Here is a 20,353-nt window from a genome sequence, read left to right as displayed (position 1 = left end):
GTAGAGGAAATCTTATGGCGCTAGGATTAACCAAGCACGGGGGTCTCGCTGAGTGGCAGAGTAACTCCCTAGTGGCCAAGCAGGTCCCCCGAGCCATGTTGGCCGAGTAGCTCTCCTGGCCGAGCTGGTCGAGGCCGAGCTCGCTCCCTTGAGCCTTGCTGGCCGAGCAGCTCCCCTGGCCGAGCTGGTCGAGGCCGAGCTTGCTCCCTTGGCAGAGCGAAGTATAGGCTGGCCGAGCTGGTCGAGGCCGAGCTTGCTCCCTTGAGCCTTGCTGGCCGAGCAGCTCCCTTGGTCGAGGCCAAGCTTGCTCCCTCGGTCGAGCTGGTCGAGGCCGAGCTTGCTTCCTTGGCCGACCAGGTGCACACGCCGAGCAGCGACCCTGACCAAGTGGCTCCACTAGCCGACCAGCTCCCGGGCAGAGAAGCTCCCCTAGCCGAGAGACTCCACCGGCCGACTAGGTGCCATAGCCGAGTGGATGCCATGGTCGACTAGCTGATCGGATGCCTAGGCCGAAAGGCCGACCAGGTGCCTTTGGTCAAGGGGCCGACCCGGTGCCTTCAGGTGCCTTGATGAGTGATCGACCTGGTGCCTTGATTTTTCGTACCTCATCCGAGTAGCCCCTTGTGTTGGCCGGCACCTTGCGCCGAACGGGTCTCCAATAAGTTAAGTGGGTCGGACGCCACTCGGATGAAGAGCTAATGAGCCCCATGTTTTCCGAGTGGGTGCCAATGAAGTACTTAGTCTTAATTTGGCTAAGTATAAGAGCGGCTCGTCAAAGGAGAGAGGGTTTCCTAGTGGCCGAGCGGGTCAGGCGCCACTCGGATGAGGAGCTAATGACCCCCATGCTGTCCGAGTGGGTGCCAATGAAGTACTTAGCCTTAATTTGGCTAATTATAAGAGCGACTCGCCAAAAGAGAGAGGGTATCCTAGTGGCCGAGCGGGTTGGACGCCACTCGGATGAGGAGCTAATGAGCCCCATGTTGTCCGAGTGGGTGCCAATGAAAGAATTTCTCAACTCGGGGGGGGGGGGATAATGGGCCCTATGTTTTCCGATGAGATTGATTTGTTTGCACTTAGCTATTTTCGCTATGTGATAGGGTACTCCTGGCATAGCCGAGGAGGTACCGCGAGATATACGCTCGACTCGGGGGGTTAATGAGCCCCATGTTTGGCCGAGGAGGTACCGCGAGATATACGCTCGACTCAATGGGGCTAATGAACCCCATGTTTGGCCGAGGAGGTCTTCCGACGCTACTCAAGGTCCAATTGTTGATACTTAGCCGTTTTTCGGCTAAGTTAGTAAGACGTTCCTCTTCTGACTGAGGAGGTGCCAATGATGGAGCTTCTCAACTCGGGAGGGCTAGTGAGCCCCATGCTTCCCGAGGAGGTCTTCTGATGCTACTCAGATATCGAGTAGGTTTAATTGTTGATACTTAGTCGTTTTTCGGCTAAGTTAGTAGGACGTTTCTCTTTTGACTTAGGAGGTGCTAATGATGAAGTTTCTCAACTCGGGAGGGCTAGTGAGCCCCATGCTTCTCAAGGAGGTCTTCTGACGCTATTCAGATCTCGAGTAGGTTCAATTGTTGATACTTAGTCGTTTTTCGGGTAAGTTAGTAGGACGTTCCTCTTCTAACTGAAGAGGTGCTGATGGTAAAAGTATTGGCTCACGAGGCTTATTCACCTCATGCTTCCTCCTTTGAGAGTATTTATTTATCCGCCAATAGGTTTTCAAGTGATTAGCCCCACGCTGGATGAACGGATAGGGTAGCATCATTCCTTCCGAAGGCGATCGTCTAGCGGAAACCGAGACAGACCCATGTTTCGGGGTACCCTGCTAGTCTCGAGAGGGGAGGGGGTACCCCGGGATTATGGCTCGCTTCAAGTTATGTGCAGGACTGAGTGGCCGACCGGGTCCCTTGTCCGAGCAGGTACCAATGAATTACTTAGCCTAAATTTGGCCAAGTATAAGAGTGACTCGGCGAAGGAGATGGGGTCTCCTGCTGGCCGAGCGGGTCTGGATATGGTGGAGATGGGTGACTTTGAGCCTCGCCACTTTGACATCACGAATGTTCCAACATGTTGTACTTGGCCATTTTCGGCTATGTTATTGAGGTTTCCCCCTCATGACTGAGGAGGTGCCATGGCGGAATTATCGCCTTTTGAGTCCCCTTTTACTCGCCTTTGTTGACCTGATAGTCTTCGAGGTATTTACTTAGTTTTTCCTGACCGATCTGGGTGACATAAGGCCTTTGATAGTGTGCCTTTGAAAGTGAGATATATAAATTTCTCATCGGTCGAGTAGGCATCTAAGGCCGAATGGATGCCCCGGCTGAGTAAGCACCCAAGTATAACTGGGTACATTGGAGGAGTAGGTACTGTTGATGAGTGGGTGCCTGATGATGAGTGGGCACATCTAGCTGAGTATATTCTTTTGACCGAGTGGGCACCCAATGATGAGTGGGTAACTTGAATGAGTAAATATCATCGATGAGTTGGTGCCTTTGATGAATAGGCACCTCTGGCTGAACTATACCATAAATTTCAGGGTGCCACTATTTATTCTGGAGGGGTTTTGCGGTTATGTGTCACCACACCCCTTGTTCAGAACAATCTTCATGGGTTGTATTCTTCGATACAACTTCTTCTGAGTGATAACGTGTTTTGCCCTTTGAGGGTTGACGCGATCCTTCCCTTTATTTAGGTCTATGCCGGTTCGGCTGAGCATCTCAGGAAGGACGAATGATCTCCTCGCGACGAGTGGAAACCATACCCATTCGACTTTGCTGGAGAGTTCTTTGAGATGCAATCAAGGTGATGTATGTTGCAGTTATTGGCAGAGGGTTAGCTACTCATATCTAACCCGATGCTGCGGGATGATCGACTCCGTAGTGGATTCCCCATTGGGGTGGAATCCTCATCATTCGGATAAAAGGATAGCACCATAGGTGCATATGGGATGGTTGAGCTCTCCCGGAACGGTTGGCTTGGGAGCGTTTCTTCTTTGTTGGGGCCATTGCTGAGCAACAATGAGGTGAGTTTTGTTGAGTAGCAACAAGGTGAATCTTGCTGAGTGGTGGCGAAGTAACTTCTTGTTCTATCCCCACAAACGGCGCCAAACTGTTTCTGTCTAGAAATTAAGGTTCATGATCTGTGCTGAGCAGGTTCTTAAGTCAATAATACGAATCCTGAGCTGGTTATCTGTTCACCGGAGACCTGCACAATACGTTAGACTACCCCGGGGGTTGTTCCGGGATCGCCCCTCCGACGCTCAAGTTAGTAGATGATTGAGGTAGAGAGAGAAAGTGATCAATGTAGAGAGAGATGCTCTGGTTTTTGTAGCTTAGAATTGCCTACCTTTGTCTGATGAGACAACCCTTATTTATAGAGGATAGGAGTCCCAATAAATGAGGGTATTTTAGTCAGCTCCAGCTGGTGGAGGATTTGCTTCCCTGGATGTAGGGGTATTTTAGTCACTTTGTCATATGTGGGCTGGTCCAAGAAATAGGCCCAAACAGTAACATTTATGGTGAATCTCGAAAGGGAAGATGGAGTAAGGGGGTGACTACAAGGAAAAAAACAAAATAAGAAAAATAAACTTGACTGCAAGTAGGCATTGCCGTTGACTGCCACTTTACTAAATTCTTTACAAACATATACATTATTTTGTGAAAATATGAATTATTAGAAGGTGTGAGTTCAGATGGTGAGTCTTTATAAATTCTTACCTAAGGTCAAGAGTTCGAGAATGGGCTTGAGCATATATATTTTTTTAAAGAATGATAATCATCTGATTTATTGCTGGGTGGGTAATTTTATACATGGCAAAATTTTAGTGGGAGAACGAGGGTGCCACGTAGCGCATAAACATTGTCAAGCGTGTCTTTTAATATATTTGTATAGATAGATAACGTATTGTACAATAATTATATGGAATAAAAAGAAAATCCAAATCATTAATATTAAAGTCTAGGTTACTAAAGTGACATGGATAAGTAGATATGAGATTTATGAGTTATGTGACCTACATTCAATAAGAAATTATGTTGATTATTACTATAATTTGATGACAACTTGAGGCTAATATAAGGAAATGCATAATATGAGAATAATGAAAATAGTTTTTTTTTTTTTTACTTTTGCCACCTTTTATGTTGCACATTTTGATCTTTGCAATCTTTTACAAATGTATCTTGCAACCAAATGATGGATTTTGTCAAAAATTCCGAGTTCCGACTTAAGGTTTTTAATATCCTATTTCCTCCCCTTTTGGAAAAAATCAGACTTCCCAGTTTATGACTCAAGACTTGTAATGTCTTGTCAAAGTATTTGCTCCAATCCTTTACAAAGACTGCAATAGGAACACACCCTGAAGGCTGAAAAGAGTGTGCGGGGTGCCTCATGAATTTATGATGCCCCTGGCTCTAATTATTGACTATAGTCTATATGGTGTCCCATAGTAGGTTTGATGCTATATAAAGTATATTTATAAAAACATGACCACTCAAAATCATGGTACTAAGTTCCATCAAAACCAAAATCACGGTATTAAGAGGAAACAAATTAGGAACTCTCAATCAAATAAATAATCTATACAGATATATTTAAAACCTGATTCAATCATATAATCTTAAATTAATAAAGTAAAGTTCTGATCAATAAACTATACAAAATTAAATATTACCCCTTAACACAAAAATATTATTAATTCCGGACATAGTTTGAACCTAAAAGTAATAACTATTATTTATTATGAAACTAGTTATTAGGCTCGGGCTATTATCCGGGTAAGAAAATTTTCATTTATTAATATTGTACTTTGATATAATAGCACTAAATACTACTTGGTCTAGTGGTTAAAACTTTAGTACATGAGGTCACGGGATCAAAACCTATACTATGTAATTTCTAATTTTTTTTATTGTACATGGATTACATATTTACATGATCTAAAACTCCCTAGAGAAAGCGCCACGTGACACCGTTCTTGGTTTACGCACGCTTTTTAATATATTAGTATAGATGCTTTATATTTCAACTCTCCTCCGAATTTTTTTTCTCAGTGCCCCCCTTTCGGATGAGGCAAGCGGGGCTTCCCGGCCCCAGATTCTACAAGACATTATATAAGGCGAATAGCTGCCATGTTTCCATCATTTCAACTCATGTAGAAGACACAGGTTCCAAAGAAACCAAGATGGTGAGAAAAATCAGCAAACGGATGGCCCATTTTCCATTTATTTTACATCTTTCTTTGTTAACTCATGTAAAAAAGTACTATTGTTAATAACTTGATGCCCACCATAAATGAACGATTGCAGATCAACTGAGAGCAACTATAATGGCAAGTTACAATTATTTGTAGTTTTGTGTGTCATATTAGATTTTCAAACTACAACATATCCAAGCTACTACCTCTTTCAATGGAAAACTACAACCACTTGTATTTTTTGTAGGTCCCACATGTCATCACCATATCAAACAATTGCATTTATACATAGAAAGTGAAATAAAAAGTGAAAGTGGCAAGTGAAAAGTGCAAGTAGGGGGTTACAAATAGTAGAATAAAGCGAGTAGCTTTGTGGAGCTACTTGACTTCCCCAAGCAACAACATTCTTTTCACTCCAACAACCAAGCTACTAGCTCCAACTCTTCAATATTTGCAAGTTGGGACCTATGGTCGCTGGAGGTGCTCTGATGGGCCATAACTCAACAACTCTGGTTGTCCGGTGTTGAGAGTATATAGAAAATTGTGTCAAGTATTTTAAAATATAAAGAGTATAAAACTATTCTTCTTCTATTTCTTATTATCTGTTCTCGTTACTTTTGTTTTTGCAGTCCTATTTTGCCATTAGTCTATTATTTACGTATAATTATAAATTATAAAAAAATTATATTTGAAAATTACATATTATAAGAAATCTAACAATATCTTATATGATGATATTTTTCTCTTGTATATCAATGTGAATTTACAATCAGAACATGAAAATCCTTGATAAAAAAACTCAAAATATGAAAAGTTTAACCTCAATTGGAAACATACGCGATATGCCGATATGTGACAAGTTGGTTCATTTTTTCTCTCCTAACTTGTCTAATTTTATGGTTTATTGAGACGATTACTCTTCGTATATCGTACAAGACCAATAATGTTACTCGATATATTTAAAAAAAAAAACCAATTTAGTTAAGCCAGCAAGCCTTGTTCAATAATTGCAGAGGTTTGCCTCTTTGCGTGCTATATTTCTGCTCGTGATGCATGTGGATTGTGGAGCCAATCTAAAAGGGCTAGCTCATGAAAAATTGAGGGTTTTTTTCGTTTTGTACTTTGATATTTTTGTTTTTCTGATTAGTTCATTAAAAAATGAGTTTTTTTCGTTTTTTAAAAGGAAAGAAACAAGTAGGGTGGACCTCAAGAATTGGGCCACCCTAAAGCATCCTTGCGAATGATTACAACAAAAGGAAAATCAGGGACATAAAACCAATAAGTAATGTTAGTCGTAGTGTGTCCGCGATGAGCCATCCAATCTGCAGCAGCATTAGCCTCCCGAAATATTTGTCGAATTTGGACATCTTCAAATTGCTTCAGATCTTCCCCTGCATCTAAAATAATAGCGTTAATTGTCCAAAAAATCTTCCAAATATTTCTAACAGAGTTGATAACAACCAGATTGTCACCCTCAATAATAAGATTTCTAAGTCCCAAATAAATAACCCCTCTAATACTTTCTCTTAAATCCCTAACTACAGCAACAAGAATAGAAATCGACAAATCTAAAGCACCAGCACCACATAGTAAAACTTTCCCTTCTGGATCATGAATAACAAATCCAAAAGAGTCTTGACTATTTGGAAGATTAGAACCATCAAAATTAAGTTTAAAATAATTGGAAGGAGGAGGGAACCAACTAACCTGATTCCGAATCCTAGACTTTCTAGAAGAAACACCACTTTTCTAAATAGAGTGTAAAGAATACTGAGCATTAATTTCATAAATTGTGGCTCCATGAATCCTAATCTTATGCACATAAGCTCTAATCATCACACTACTTTTAACTGGAGAACAATTTCCTGACGAAAAATCACCCCATTGCGGTTATACCAATTAAACCACCAAGTTAGAGCAAAAATCTCAATTTGAGAGATCGAGAAACAAGATTTCAACACTAGTGGAAAAATAAGGAAGGGTTGCGGTTAAAACAACCCTAAGGGCTGCGTTTTTGGCCAGCAACCCTTTCCGTAGCAGCCCTTCAATAGAAAAGAAGGGCTGCGGTTTTTGACCGCAGCCCTTCACAATGAAGGGCTGCGGTTTTAGCCCGAAACCGCAGCCCTTATGGACCCCAAAAAATTAAAAAAAAATTTGCTCGTGAAGTGAACCTGCACACCTTTTCAACTCCAAATTAGCAGAGAATCCAAATTTTGCAACGGAACATCAACACAAATCTCACAATAAAATTACAAATATTATAAAATTAAGAACAACAATATATATTTCAAAATAATATATTACCGAATTACAAACATTGTACAACTCATTAATTACATATGAACTAAAAAAATGAGATAAAGAAATTACAATAATGAAAAATTAATTTACAACCTTAAACCCTAAAAAACGAAAAAAGAAACGAAACTGCATTTAAACCAAAAAGATGACATGAAATTAATACACGAACTAGAGAACAAAAAATCATAACAAAAGGGCTAGTGTGTTAAAAAAATTAGAGAACGAAAATATAGTTTTTTAATAAGAGAATATATTCATTCTCTAATTTCACAAAAATAAAATTAAACTGGATTTAGAGAACTAAAAAAATAAAGAAATTATGGAACAGATCATGAGAGAACGAGAATAAAGGAGCGAAAATCAGTCGGGAATTAGAGAACGAAAAAAATTAAAGAAATTATGGAACAGATCTTGAGCGAACGAAAATGAAGGAGCGAAAGTCAGATCTGAAACGTGTGGCTAGTGCAGAGATGGTTGCTCGTGTGTTACCTTGACTCTGATGTTCGTTGCTGCCGATGCATCTGATGAAAGACAAAGTGGGTTGTTCGCCGGTGACGTTGTCATTGTGAACAATGAAGGTGGAGAATATGTTGTCGGAAGATTTCGCCGGAGGTGTCGGTGTTGGAGGTCTTCGACCTCGCCGAGGGGAGGAATCCATCGATTTGCAGGAGAAGGGAGGAGGGGAAGAGAGAAAGGAGGAGAGTGAGAGAGGCGTGCGTGAGAGAGAAGGGAGGAGAGTGAGAGAGAAGGGAGGAGAGTGAGAGAGGCGTGCGTGAGAGCTAATAACAAACCCTAAAGCCCTTGCAATTTCTTTTAAATTAAAGTCATTTTAAAAAAAAGCACATAAAGGGCTGCATTTTTTTAAAAAACTAAGCACTTTATTACTTATAGGGTTGCGTTTTTTAAAAAACTGCATCCCTTTAGATGTTAGAGCATTCTAGATTGTAATCAGCTCTCATAGAATTCCTTACTAACATCGAGTAAGAGGGACAAAATATCTAGGAATGATTCAACTAACAAGGGTTTCCATATAAATAAGGGACAAAATATCTAGGAATTCCTTACCTTCAGAGACGACTTCTTCACCATCATATTCATCATCATCAACTCCAGGGAGATATGCATTTATACAAAATCAGCAGTTACATATATATTCGAGATAGGAGCAATTACATAATTCATTTGTTCGATAACCAATGTCCTTAGCACGCATATTTTTTTGAGGATAATAAACAATGTACTCAATAACCAATCACCCACTTGGCCAAATTTAATTAGGACTTAATTTTTGTCCAGTTACCTTATCCATCACAAAACCACCTATGAAGCCTCTAATCACAAAACCACAAAACTAAAAAGAATAGAGCATCAATATATTAACCCTCTCAGCAATACTACGAGGATGAGTGGCACAACCCCGCTTAGCCCACACCCTACAGGGCACTAATTCCTCCAACAACTTCTTCATTTCCACCTCCACCAAACTACTAGTTGTAGTCAATGACCCACTTTACTCCCTTCCCTACAAATTCACAAACAACAACTACCCAAAAGTCAATTTCAACAAACTCAAACACTCACAAAACCAATCTACTAAACTTACATAAATATAAACCAAATTAAGTAACCAAACAATCAAACATAACCTCGAAAATCAAAATTTCGAGTAAAAAAAGGGAAATTCCAAAATCCATAATTCGAATTCTAGGGTTTAGGTTTTCGACTAGAATCAATCAAAAATTTGGGGTTATGGACTGAAGGAAGCAAACTAAAGAGGGAGAAAAAGGTTTTGACTTACAGCAAACGACAAATCCAAAAAAAATGAAACCCTAGCGCGCCTGATATTTCGCAAGGGTTGCCGGAAGTAGAGGAGAGAGCGTCGAGGAGGTTGAGGAGAAAGTGTTGCCGGAGGTTGAGTAGGTTGAGGAGGTTGAGCTTCATCGGGGAATTCTAGGGTTCTTTTCGCACATGGTGAGAGAGAGATAGGGGAGGGAGTGAGAGAGTGGTGAGGGAGTGAGAGAGTGGTGAGAGAATGCGTTTGTGTATTTGGGCCGCTCGAGTGAGAGAGTGGAGTTGAGTACATCGTGTGTGTATTTGGGCCTCTCAAGGGTTGTGTTTATCCTAAAATTGCAGCCCTTTATCTTAAAAGGTTGCGGTTAGCCCAAAAACCACAACCCTTTATCTTAAACGGTTGCGGTTTTAGGGTTAACCACATTCCTTCACATCAAGGGCTCCGATTTTAAAATAAACCGCAACCGTTGCGTCATAACCCTTGCCTTTTTTCCACTAGTGACCTAATTCTCTAAAAAAAAGCTCCTATTAAGAGCTTTTTCATTTTGAGAGTTTTCATTCCAAAACTCTCTCTAAAACTCTAATTTACCGAACACCCCTTTTTGAATTTCCGACTAGTCAAAACTTTAAAGTTGGTACAAATCTTCCTTTTGCTCCAAAATTCTAATTACCAAACACCCCCATTATCGATAACAATCTTAATAATCTACCAACTTCTCTTTCAAGGAGCCGCCAGTTTCTCTCTTTGATGTACAAATTTTGTACTTCAAGGGACATTAATTTATGTAAGATATCACTATTATTAAGTCGTAGGAGTCAAATACTATCCCCATTCCTATTTAATCTACACGGTTTATTTTGGGGTATGACCAAGGAAAAAGTAGGAGAGAGAGGAGAGAAATTTTAAAATATGGAGAGCAAAAAGTACAAAAAAAGTAAATAAAAGTATAAAGGAGAAAGAAAATCGGGGGTTTTAAGTGGGTTAATTATTTGGTGAGGGACCAAATGGGGTATAAAAAAGAGAAATATTGATAAGACATTTTTTCTTATATAGGTAAAGTAGCAGTGTAACTATAAAAAATGAACGGTTCGAAAAGAAAAGTGTGTAAACTAAATAGGAATAAAGGTTTTTTTTACTAGTGACCAGGGTCGTTCTTGAATATTATTGGGCCCGAGACGAAACTAAAAAATGGGCCCCTAATGCTCGAGAATCTAAAGGATATATACACTATAAAAAATTCCAAGTTCATTGAATTAAACGAAAGAGAGTTATTACAATTGAAAATCAAATTTAAAACTACGAATTCTTATAAAAAACATTTTCCTCCACTAGATGAAAAATCATTGATGATAATATCAACATCAATATTTCTCGTCCGTTTAAAAATATAAGACATTCACGCTTTACAAAAATTTATTTTGACCACAAATATCTCTTATAATATGATAAATAAAAATTGTACCATTGGATTCGTCTTGAAAATTACTATAATACCATTAATTTTTTGAATGTTTTATATACGTAAATTGAGAGTAATTAATGGTCAAAGTTCAACCTCGAATATCGTGTGTGCCTTATATTCTAAAACGGAAGGAGTAAAAGGATAAAGCACATAAATTTTTGTCTTATTGCTGAAGGCAAATCCATATCAGAAGACAAAAAGTCAATTTATTCCTTTAAAACAAGTTTATGAATTCTTCAATTGACAAACTAATCATATCGAGTTCCCTAATCTCTAACTAAATCAATAATTTTTTTTTGACAAAGGGGGAACCAGCAAAGAAACTAAGACATTAAGTTGTGAATTGCAAACAAGTTCTAGCACACAGCTGCGTTGTATCATGCACTCGCTGAACTTTTTGACGATTCACTTTCAAAAGAAAATACCAACAAAAAGATGCGGCTTTGAGTTTAATGTCCCGTATAGTCTAGTAGATCGATGAAGGGACATCCATAGGATATTTCAGGGCCATTATAAGATTTGTGCAGCCCGTAAAAAAGGATATGCGCTGCAAACCATGTGAACGAGCCCAAATAAGAGCTTTAAGGAAAGCTTGACTCTCAGCATGGAGAGCCGAGAAAGCCAGTCCATATGTATCGCCACCATTCTCCATCTGTGTTGAGGAAGAAGGAGTATGAACAACCCACGCACACCCCATCACTCTTGTCTCCTTTTTCCATGCTGCATCAAATAGAATTATATGTTGAGGAGACCCCAAGTGATTTAAGCCAAGATAAACCCCAAAAAAACCCGGCACTAAGTCCATGTTCTGTTCCGGGGGATGTAGAAAGCGTGGATTATTAAAACACGGGAAGGTTACAAGATGAATATCCATTTCTACAATGTCTCGTAGTAGTTGGGAAATTCGATTAGCTTTTGGATTAACATTACTGAAAAGACGTTCATTTCTATGCAACCATATGCTCCAGAGGTTCCAAATAAAAAGTTTTATTTTAGAACCCCTTGAACCATCCTCGCTATAAAAGAGCAGGATATTTGTTGTAACCCAATCTGAGTAGGAACTTAAGTTACTGTGTAGAGTTTGAATTGGAAAAGGAAACACACGCCAAGCACTTTGCGTGAGTGGACAAGAGTGGAAAATGTTTCTGTCTAGAAATTGAGGTTAATGATCTGTGCTGAACAAGTCCTTAAGTCCGAGCAGGGCTGGTTATCAGTTCGCCGGAAACCTGCAAAACACAGAAAAACTACCCCGGGGTTGTTCCGGGATCGCCCCTCCGACGCTCAAGTCAGTTGATGATTGAGGTAGAGAGAGAGTCTAGAGTGAGAAACTCAGGTTAGTTAGGTGAGAATTCAATACCTTTGCATTGATGGGACAAGAGGTATTTATAGGGGTGAGAACTCCCATGAAGTGGTGAGCTGGATGGGACAGCTCACTTAGGGATTGATGATACCTTTTCAAAGATGATTCGAGTGGGACCCGCGATGCTTAGGTGGCAGTACCACATGGCCTGATACCCTTGGAGGGGTCTAATGGGCCCAAACATTTAGCCCCACGCCAGGAAGGGGCAGAAGAGCCGTCCGACCGGGTGAAGCCTCTTGGTGGCGTAGAGTTCTCTCATCTGACCGACCTCAGTAAGGAAAAGCCAGAGGGAGACCAGGTCGGACATGCACCGACCAGGTCTGTGATATCCGCAGGTTCAATTAGGCCGACCCCCATGAAGGGAGATCAGAAGGAGACCAGGTCGGGAAGGCGCCGACCAGGTCTGTGATATCCGCAGGTTCAATTAGGCCGACCTCCATGAAGGGAGATCAGAAGCAGACCAGGTCGGGAAGGCGCCGACCAGGTCTGTGATATCCGCAGGTTCAGTTAGGCCGACCTCCATGAAGGGAGATCAGAAGGAGACCAGGTCGGGAAGGCGCCGACCAGGTGCTCTTAGCCCCAAGCAGCTCATGCTGAAAAGACTTGCTTGAGATGAGGAGGTGAGTTCATATATTGACCGACCAGGTCTCGGATGAGGCGACTGGCTCGGCTGTGAGGTCAATGGGCCCCTCACTTGACCGACCAGGTCCTTGGAGAGGGAACCGGCTCGGACAGGGGCCAAGGAGCCCCTTGCTAGACCGACCGGGTCCAGATAGGCGGGCGCGGCTCGGACAAGGGCTAATGAGCCCTGGAGAGGCCGACCAGGTACCCTCTAGTACCTAGTTTTACCGACCGAGTAAAGGGAGTTGTAGAGACCTGGTCGGACAATGGGTAAGGTAGCCCCATGTGACCGACCGGGTTCTAGATGACGGACGCAGCTCGGACAGGGGCTAATGAGCCCTGGAGAGGCCGACCAGGTGCCCTCTAGTACTTGGTTATATTGACCATGTAAAGGGGAGTTGTAGAGACCTGGTCGGACAATGGGTAAGGTAGCCCCATGTGACCGACCGGGTTCTAGATGACGGACGCAGCTCGGACAGGGGCTAATGAGCCCTGGAGAGGCCGACCAGGTGCCCTCTAGTACTTGGTTATATTGACCATGTAAAGGGGAGTTGTAGAGACCTGGTCGGACAATGGGTAAGGTAGCCCCATGTGACCGACCGGGTTCTGGATGGACGGGCGCTGCTCGGACAGGGGCTAACACGCCCTGGAGAGGCCGACCGGATGCTCCCTAGTACTTAGCAAATTTGGCAAAGTGAAGGGGGCGAGCAGAGACCTGGTCGGGCAAAGGGTGATGGAGCCCTAACTTGACCGACCGGGTTCTGGATTGACGGGCACTGCTCGGACAGGGGCTAATGAGCCCTGGAGAGGCCGATCAGGTGCTCCCTAGCACTTAGCAAATTTGGCTAAGTGAAGGGGGCGAGCAGAGACCTGGTCGGACAAAGGGTGATGGAGCCCCAACTTGACCGACCGGGTTCTGGATTGACGGGCGCTGCTCGGACAGGGGCTAATGAGCCCTGGAGAGGCCGACCAGGTGCCCTCTAGTACTTGGTTATATTGACCATGTAAAGGAGAGTTGTAGAGATCTGGTCGGACAATGGGTAAGGTAGCCCCATGTGACCGACCGGGTTCTAGATGACGGACGCAGCTCGGACAGGGGCTAATGAGCCCTGGAGAGGCCGACCAGGTGCCCTCTAGTACTTGGTTATATTGACCATGTAAAGAGGAGTTGTAGAGACCAGGTCGGACAATGGGTAAGGTAGCCCCATGTGACCGACCGGGTTCTGGATGGACGGGCGCTGCTCGGACAGGGGCTAACACGCCCTGGAGAGGCCGACCGAATGCTCCCTGGTACTTAGCAAATTTGGCAAAGTGAAGGGGGCGAGCAGAGACCTGGTCGGGCAAAGGGTGATGGAGCCATAACTTGACCGACCGGGTTATGGATTGACGGGCACTGCTCGGACAGGGGCTAATGAGCCCTGGAGAGGCCGATCAGGTGCTCCCTAGCACTTAGCAAATTTGGCTAAGTGAAGGGGGCGAGCAGAGACCTGGTCGGACAAAGGGTGATGGAGCCCCAACTTGACCGACCGGGTTCTGGATTGACGGGCGCTGCTCGGACAGGGGCTAACGTGCCCTGGAGAGGCCGACCGGATGCTCCCTAGCACTTAGCAAATTTGGCTAAGTGAAGGGGGCGAGCAAAGACCTGGTCGGGCAAAGGGTGATGGAGCCCCAACTTGACCGACCGGGTTCTGGATTAACGGGCGCTGCTCGGACAGGGACTAACGTGCCCTGGAGAGGCCGACCGGATGCTCCCTAGCACTTAGCAAATTTGGCTAAGTGAAGGGGGCGAGCAGAGACCTGGTCGGGCAAAGGGTGATGGAGCGCCAACTTGACCGACCGGGTTCTGGATTAACGGGCGCTGCTCGGACAGGGGCTAACATGCTTTGGAGAGGCCGACCGGGTGCTCCCTAGCACTTAGTAGATTTGGCTGAGTGAAGTTAGGGATTCTTGTCCGACTGACATTTCCGAGGGTAATGCCTGTTAGGACCGAGCGGGTAGCCTTGAGCTGGAAACCGGTGGCTTGCTACATGGCGTTTCTCAGCTGGGTAGTTGAGCTGGATGGGACTTTCTGGAAATTTTGACGTTTCATCTTCCATTGTCCATGTGGAGGCATTTGATAGGTTTGTGGAGGGACGCGTCCCGAGGCACGCCTATATATTTGTACGGAGAGGAGAGAGAAATCATTTGTGCAAAATCTCTCAAAAATTCTCCACTTTCTCTCTCTAAAAGCTCTCGCTTCTCTCTAAGTTCCTGCAATTTCTCCGGTTTCCATCGTCCGACCAGGTACGCTCTTGCTTTTTTAGTTTTTGCTTTTTCTTTTCAATAACCTCGGCCGACTCCCTTGTCAATACAATAATGGGAGAATCGTCCGAGTCGGTGACACCTCCGACCTCACCTCCCTATAATCGGTTCGAGGAGGTGAGGGGGATGGGAATAACGTTGGTGTCGACCTTAATAAGTTGTCCCGACCCCCTCGCCGTTCCCGACGCGATTCTGCTTCCGAGCCCCTCATCGTCACTAGAGGAAGAGGCCGAGGGCGCTGTTCCCTTCCCTGGGAAGTGTCCCTAGCCTTTCTTCTTAAAGCCAGTTACTTAGATAAATACCTTGCTGATGGTGTAGTGAGGGTGACGATGTCGGACAGCGAAGAAGTGTCAACCTCCGGCCGACCGGAGTTTCCGGATTCAGATCCGAAAGGAGGACCGGGGTCTAAGTTTTCGCTCCCCTCGCTGATGAAGGCCCTTCTTGATGACCCGAGGGGGCAGGCTGCGAGGTTCCACATAAGGGACCCTTATATGTAGTCCGACGGAAGCCTTTCATATGGTTCTTACTCCCCCCCCGGGTTGCACCGCGGTCTACTATAAGTCTTTGGAGACGGGGCTCCGGTTCCCGCTGACTTCCTTTGTGAAGGACCTCCTCAATGCTTATAATCTGTGTATAAGTCAAATCTCTCCGAACTCCTGGGGAGGAATTGTTGCAGTTCAGACAGTATGTGCCATGCTGAGCGTCCGACCAACCATCACCTTATGGCGCAATATGTTTAAGTTGGTCGAGATGTCAGCGGGGGATAATGGCCCGGGTTGGTGGTATTTTCAAGCCCGACAGGGTTACAAGGTAGTACTCGACTTGCCTACTTCCCAGAAAGGGTTCAGGAGAGAGTTTGCCTTTGTCTATTTCGGAGGGGACTGGGGGATCCCCACAGTCCGACCGGATGTCGAACCCAACCACGAGCTTAACTTCAGGGTTCCGGAGATGTCCGAGGAGGAAGCCATTGCGGCCATTTACCTACAAACCGAGGCCCAAATTGTTCGGGGGGGAGGTTTATGTAGCCAGCAATTGGATTCTGAGCTGCCGCCTATTCAAGAGCGAGCATCTTCTGTCGGCTGTTGGACTAAGCCGGACATTCCCCCGGGGTAATCGGCCGAGGGGGTTGTTTAACTTGGTTTTGTTTTGTTTGAACTTGCAAGTTCTCATACTTGGTTTTCTTTTTGCAGCTTGCTCTTTGACACGTCTCCTTGAGTCCGACCCTGACATGGCTGAGAAACTGAATTACGCAGCAATGAGGGCGGCCCAGCTCAAGGCTGAGTTGAAGGCGAAGAAAATCGGAGTTCCCAACCCTCCAAAGGTATGTCTTGGGTTCTGGCCGAGTACTTTTTCTTGCTAGTTCCGAGCTGACTTTGAAACTTTGCAGGATCCGTCGAAGCCTAAGGCTTCTAAGAAGAGAAAAGAGCGGGATCCGTAGAAGGTGGCCAAGACCAAGAAGGCGCTGGCCAAGACCCAGGACGAAAAGGCTAAGAAGGCCAAATCTGTTGAAGTCAATAGTCCCCGACCAGAGGAGCGGGCAGACAGGTCCGAGGGGACTCGGATTTCCGTCCATTCGGAGGACTTCCGACCAGTTCGGAGTCCTCAATACACGCCGGCCACCCCTCGCCCTCATGACGACCCGGAAGAGCTTAACCTTGCACTGGCTAAGCCGTTTGCTGAACTGGATGCCCATGGGCTCGACACCCGTTGGATGAATGCGGTCGAGTGCTTGTACAGCCCCACCGACCGGGAATACATTGCGCAATCCAGCGGCCCGGAGGAGACGAACGACCTCTTCCGTAGCTGGGTTGAGGTGAGCTCCTCTCTCGCTTTTAACTTTGCCGTTTTTCTTTGCCAAGTACTGATTTTTTGTTATTACAGTTCTCCGCTCGGCTGGTCAACGTGGCTCGGAACAAAGTGCGCCTGGCCGACAAGGTATCTGACTTGGAGGCTCGAGGTAAGAAGCACTACGAGGAGCTCCGTGCTGCCAAAGAGGGCCAGAGGATAGCCGAGGCCGACCTCGTCAACGCCAAGCGCTGCATCGACCGGGACCAAGAAGACTTTAAGGCCGAGCGGGTGCAGTGGGATTTGGCTAAGCAGAACCTCATCAAGGAGAGGGATGAGGCTGTGATTGCCAAGACGGCTGCTGAGGCCCGAGTTGTGGAGGCGGAGGGCAAAATAACCGAGCTGCGATTCCAACTGGCTGAGCTGGAAAAGGCTCCCAAAACCGAGGACCAATGGTTTGTGGGTTGGAAGGAGACCAAGGCTTGTGCCGATTTTGTCAACGAGGTCGGCTCTACTGCCCAGAAGATGGGGGTGGATGACGCCCTCAAGCGGATGAAGGCGGCCTTGGCCAGATCCCACCCCTCTCTTCCCTGGTCCGAGGTGAAGGGAAGCTATGATGCCCTTCTGAAGGAGGAGGACCAGGCCCTGCTCGCCGAGCTGCATATCGCTCTGTCCGATGAGGACGATGATGAAGATGATGGCGAGGAGGCGGAGGTTGCTGAGGAACAGGACCAAGGGGTGGCCAGGTCCGAGGACCATCATGGAAGCACCAATGATCAGACCGACCTCCCTGCAGCTTAGGTCCCCATTATGTTGTATTTTTATTTCTGCTTAGCTCTTTACCTTGGTAGTACCGGGGTCTTAGGATGTAACGTTTTTCTAACTTCAATGAAGTCTTCTCTTTATTTTATCCGAGCATCGTTTATGTTTGTCAGTTGCAATTTGCTTACATCCGAATATTGTTTTCTCGAACTGACTAAGTTTTTCCTGATAGCGCTGGTCGGATTTAACTCGAACAACTCGCGATTGAAACTAGTTAAGTTTCGAAAGATATAGTTTCGAAAGAATAATTAAAACTGGCTAAGTTTAATTGGAACAGAACAATTGACTGGTTAAGTCTTTTTATAACTTGGACAATTGACTGGTTAAGTCTTACAATTTCGACCTTGACTGGTCCGAGTGACTACATGCCATACCTGGCCAGTATCTCAGCTATATGCCCCTAATTGCAATTGACTATACATAGTATTTCTTTAGATTATCCAGATTTCATGGCCTAGCAAGTGGTATGCCTTCAGGATTCTCGAGCTGGAATGTACCAGGCTTGATGACTTTGGTTACTTTGTAAGGACCGTCCCAGTTGGCCCCTAGTTTGCCTTTCAGATGGATAGCCCCGTGCTTCACCTTTCTGACCACCCAATCTCCGAGCTGGATTGGCCTTGCTTGACTCGACGATTGAACTGCCGAGTTACTCTTTGCTTGTAGCGGATCGACCTTAACAATGAGTTGCCCCTTGTTTCTGGCAGCAGGTCGAGGTTGACAGGCTTTTCTTCTTCATTTTGCTCGAAGTCAAAAAGGTGACCGAGGGATGGGATACCGACCTCTACTGGTAGTACTGCCTCACTACCATAGACTAATCCGAACGGGGAATGTCCCGTTGCTTCCTTTGTAGTCGTCCGAGCCGACCACAAGACTCCAGGCAGGTCGTCCACCCAAGCCCCTTTCGCTGCGTCAAGGGATTTTTTGATCCCCTTGAGCACTATCTTTTGGCCGCTTCTGCTTGGCCTTGGTTTGTGGTCGGGAAACAGCGGAGAACCTGGTCTGTATCCAAAACGAGCACATATCCCGAGTTGGTCCGCTTAAATTGCCGACCATTGTCCGAGACCAGGGCTCGGGGTACTCCAAACCTTGTGATTATGTTCCTCCAAATGAAGGCTGGACTTGTTTGTCAGTGATGGAGGCAAGGGGTTCGGCTTCAGTCCACTTGGTGAAATAGTCTATGGCCACTATCAAGAACTTCCACTGACCGGATGCTGGTGGGAACGGGCCGAGCAGGTCCATGCCCCATTTGTCAAATGGCAGAACTGCTTGGATGGAATTGGGGGGGTAGCTGGGGATCTGGGAATATCCGAATGGATTTGGCAAGATGGGCACCTCTTCACCAATTCTTGTGCATCTGCCTTGAGGGTAGGCCAGTAATACCCAGCCCTTAGAGCTTTTCCCGCTATGGTTCTCCCCCCTTGATGGCTGCTACACGCCCCTTGGTGTATTTCCCTTAGGATGTAATTTCCTTCTTCAGGGGTTACACACTTCAGCAATGGGTGCGTGTATGACTTCTTGTAGAGCTGCTCGTCATGCCATAAGAACCAACCTGCTCGGTGTTTAATCCTTTCGGATTCTTTGGTATCGGTTGGGAGGACTCCGTCCCTTAAGTATCCGACCACCTCATCCATCCAAGTGGCGTTGGTCTAGAATCAACTGTTCCTTGGCATTTATGCTGGGCTGGCGAAGCACTTCCCACATGATAGTCCGGGGGCTGACCCCTCTGCCGAACTAGCCATACGAGCCAGAGCGTCGGCTTGTTGATTCTCCGACCTGGGTATGTGGCTGATGCGGAAATGGGAGAGTTTTTTGATGAACTCTTGTGCCTTGGCCAGATACATTCTCATATTGTCCTCCTTGGCCTCGTACTCTCCCGAGACCTGACCTACTATAAGTTGGGAGTCTGATCGGGCCTCAATGGCCGTGGCTCCTGCAAGAATGCATAACTGAAGTCCGAGGATGAGAGCTTCATACTCCGCTTCATTGTTCGACCCCAGGAATTCGAACTTGATTGCGTACTCCATTTTTTCTCCGACCGGGGGCTTAAGCACTAGCCCCGCTCCACATCCTGACTTGGTGGAAGAACCATCCACGTATAGTTCCCACTCTTCATTCTGGCCGACCGGGGGCCGAGTTGTGCATTCAGTTATAAAGTCCGCCAAGGCTTGAGCTTTGATGGCCCTTCTGGGCTCATATTCCAGGCCGAAATCAGCCAATTGGTCAGCCCAATCCGTCATCCGACTGGAGTGGTTCCTGCTCTCTATGACCTTGCGGAGAGGCTGTCCGGTAAGGACCTTGATTTGATGGGCCTGGAAGTATGGTTTCAGCTTTCTACTAGCCATGACGAGGGCGAAGACCATCTTCTCCACCTCACTATATTTCGCTTCTGCCCCTCGAAAGGCATGGCTTATGAAGTAGACCGGGTGTGCGTCCCTTCCCTCTCGGCTACCAGAACGGCACTTAGGGCGTATTCGGATACGGCCAAGTATACAAACAATGTTTCCCCCGGCAAGGGGGACATGAGCTTGGGAAGAGTTGATAGATGAAGTTTGAGGGAGGTGAAGGCTTGCTCAGCCTCTTCGTCCCATGTGAACTCTTTTCTCTTAAGGGCCTTGAAGAAGAACAGGCTCTTATCAGCCGACCGTGATAGGAACCGTCCGAGGGCAGCTAGACATCCTGTTAGGCGCTGCACTTCCCTGACGTTCC

At 45.5% G+C, this 20,353-nt stretch overlaps 2 protein-coding genes across 2 annotated transcripts; one reads left to right on the top strand and one right to left on the bottom strand.

The window, feature by feature from the left end:
• Positions 1-6,409: 6,409 nt before the first annotated feature.
• LOC125493661 (uncharacterized) lies at positions 6,410-8,629 on the bottom strand. Its single transcript, XM_057392260.1, has 2 exons — positions 8,570-8,629; positions 6,410-6,952 (listed from the first exon to the last, which is right to left on the bottom strand). The coding sequence occupies exons 1-2, from the start codon at positions 8,627-8,629 to the stop codon at positions 6,410-6,412; spliced, it is 603 nt and encodes a 200-aa protein (XP_057248243.1).
• A 7,161-nt stretch (positions 8,630-15,790) lies between these two features.
• Positions 15,791-18,125, top strand: LOC125493659 (uncharacterized). Its single transcript, XM_057392259.1, has 4 exons — positions 15,791-16,121; positions 16,231-16,361; positions 16,479-16,853; positions 16,922-18,125. The coding sequence occupies exons 1-4, from the start codon at positions 15,791-15,793 to the stop codon at positions 17,624-17,626; spliced, it is 1,542 nt and encodes a 513-aa protein (XP_057248242.1). The 3' UTR covers positions 17,627-18,125.
• The last annotated feature ends 2,228 nt before the right edge of the window (positions 18,126-20,353 follow it).

This window comes from Beta vulgaris, chromosome 9 (genome assembly GCF_026745355.1).
Source record: "Beta vulgaris subsp. vulgaris cultivar EL10 chromosome 9, EL10.2, whole genome shotgun sequence".
NCBI classification, from domain to species: Eukaryota; Viridiplantae; Streptophyta; class Magnoliopsida; order Caryophyllales; family Amaranthaceae; genus Beta; species Beta vulgaris.
Note: the sequence above shows the minus strand (reverse complement) of the source record. Positions and strands in the feature narration are given on the sequence as shown.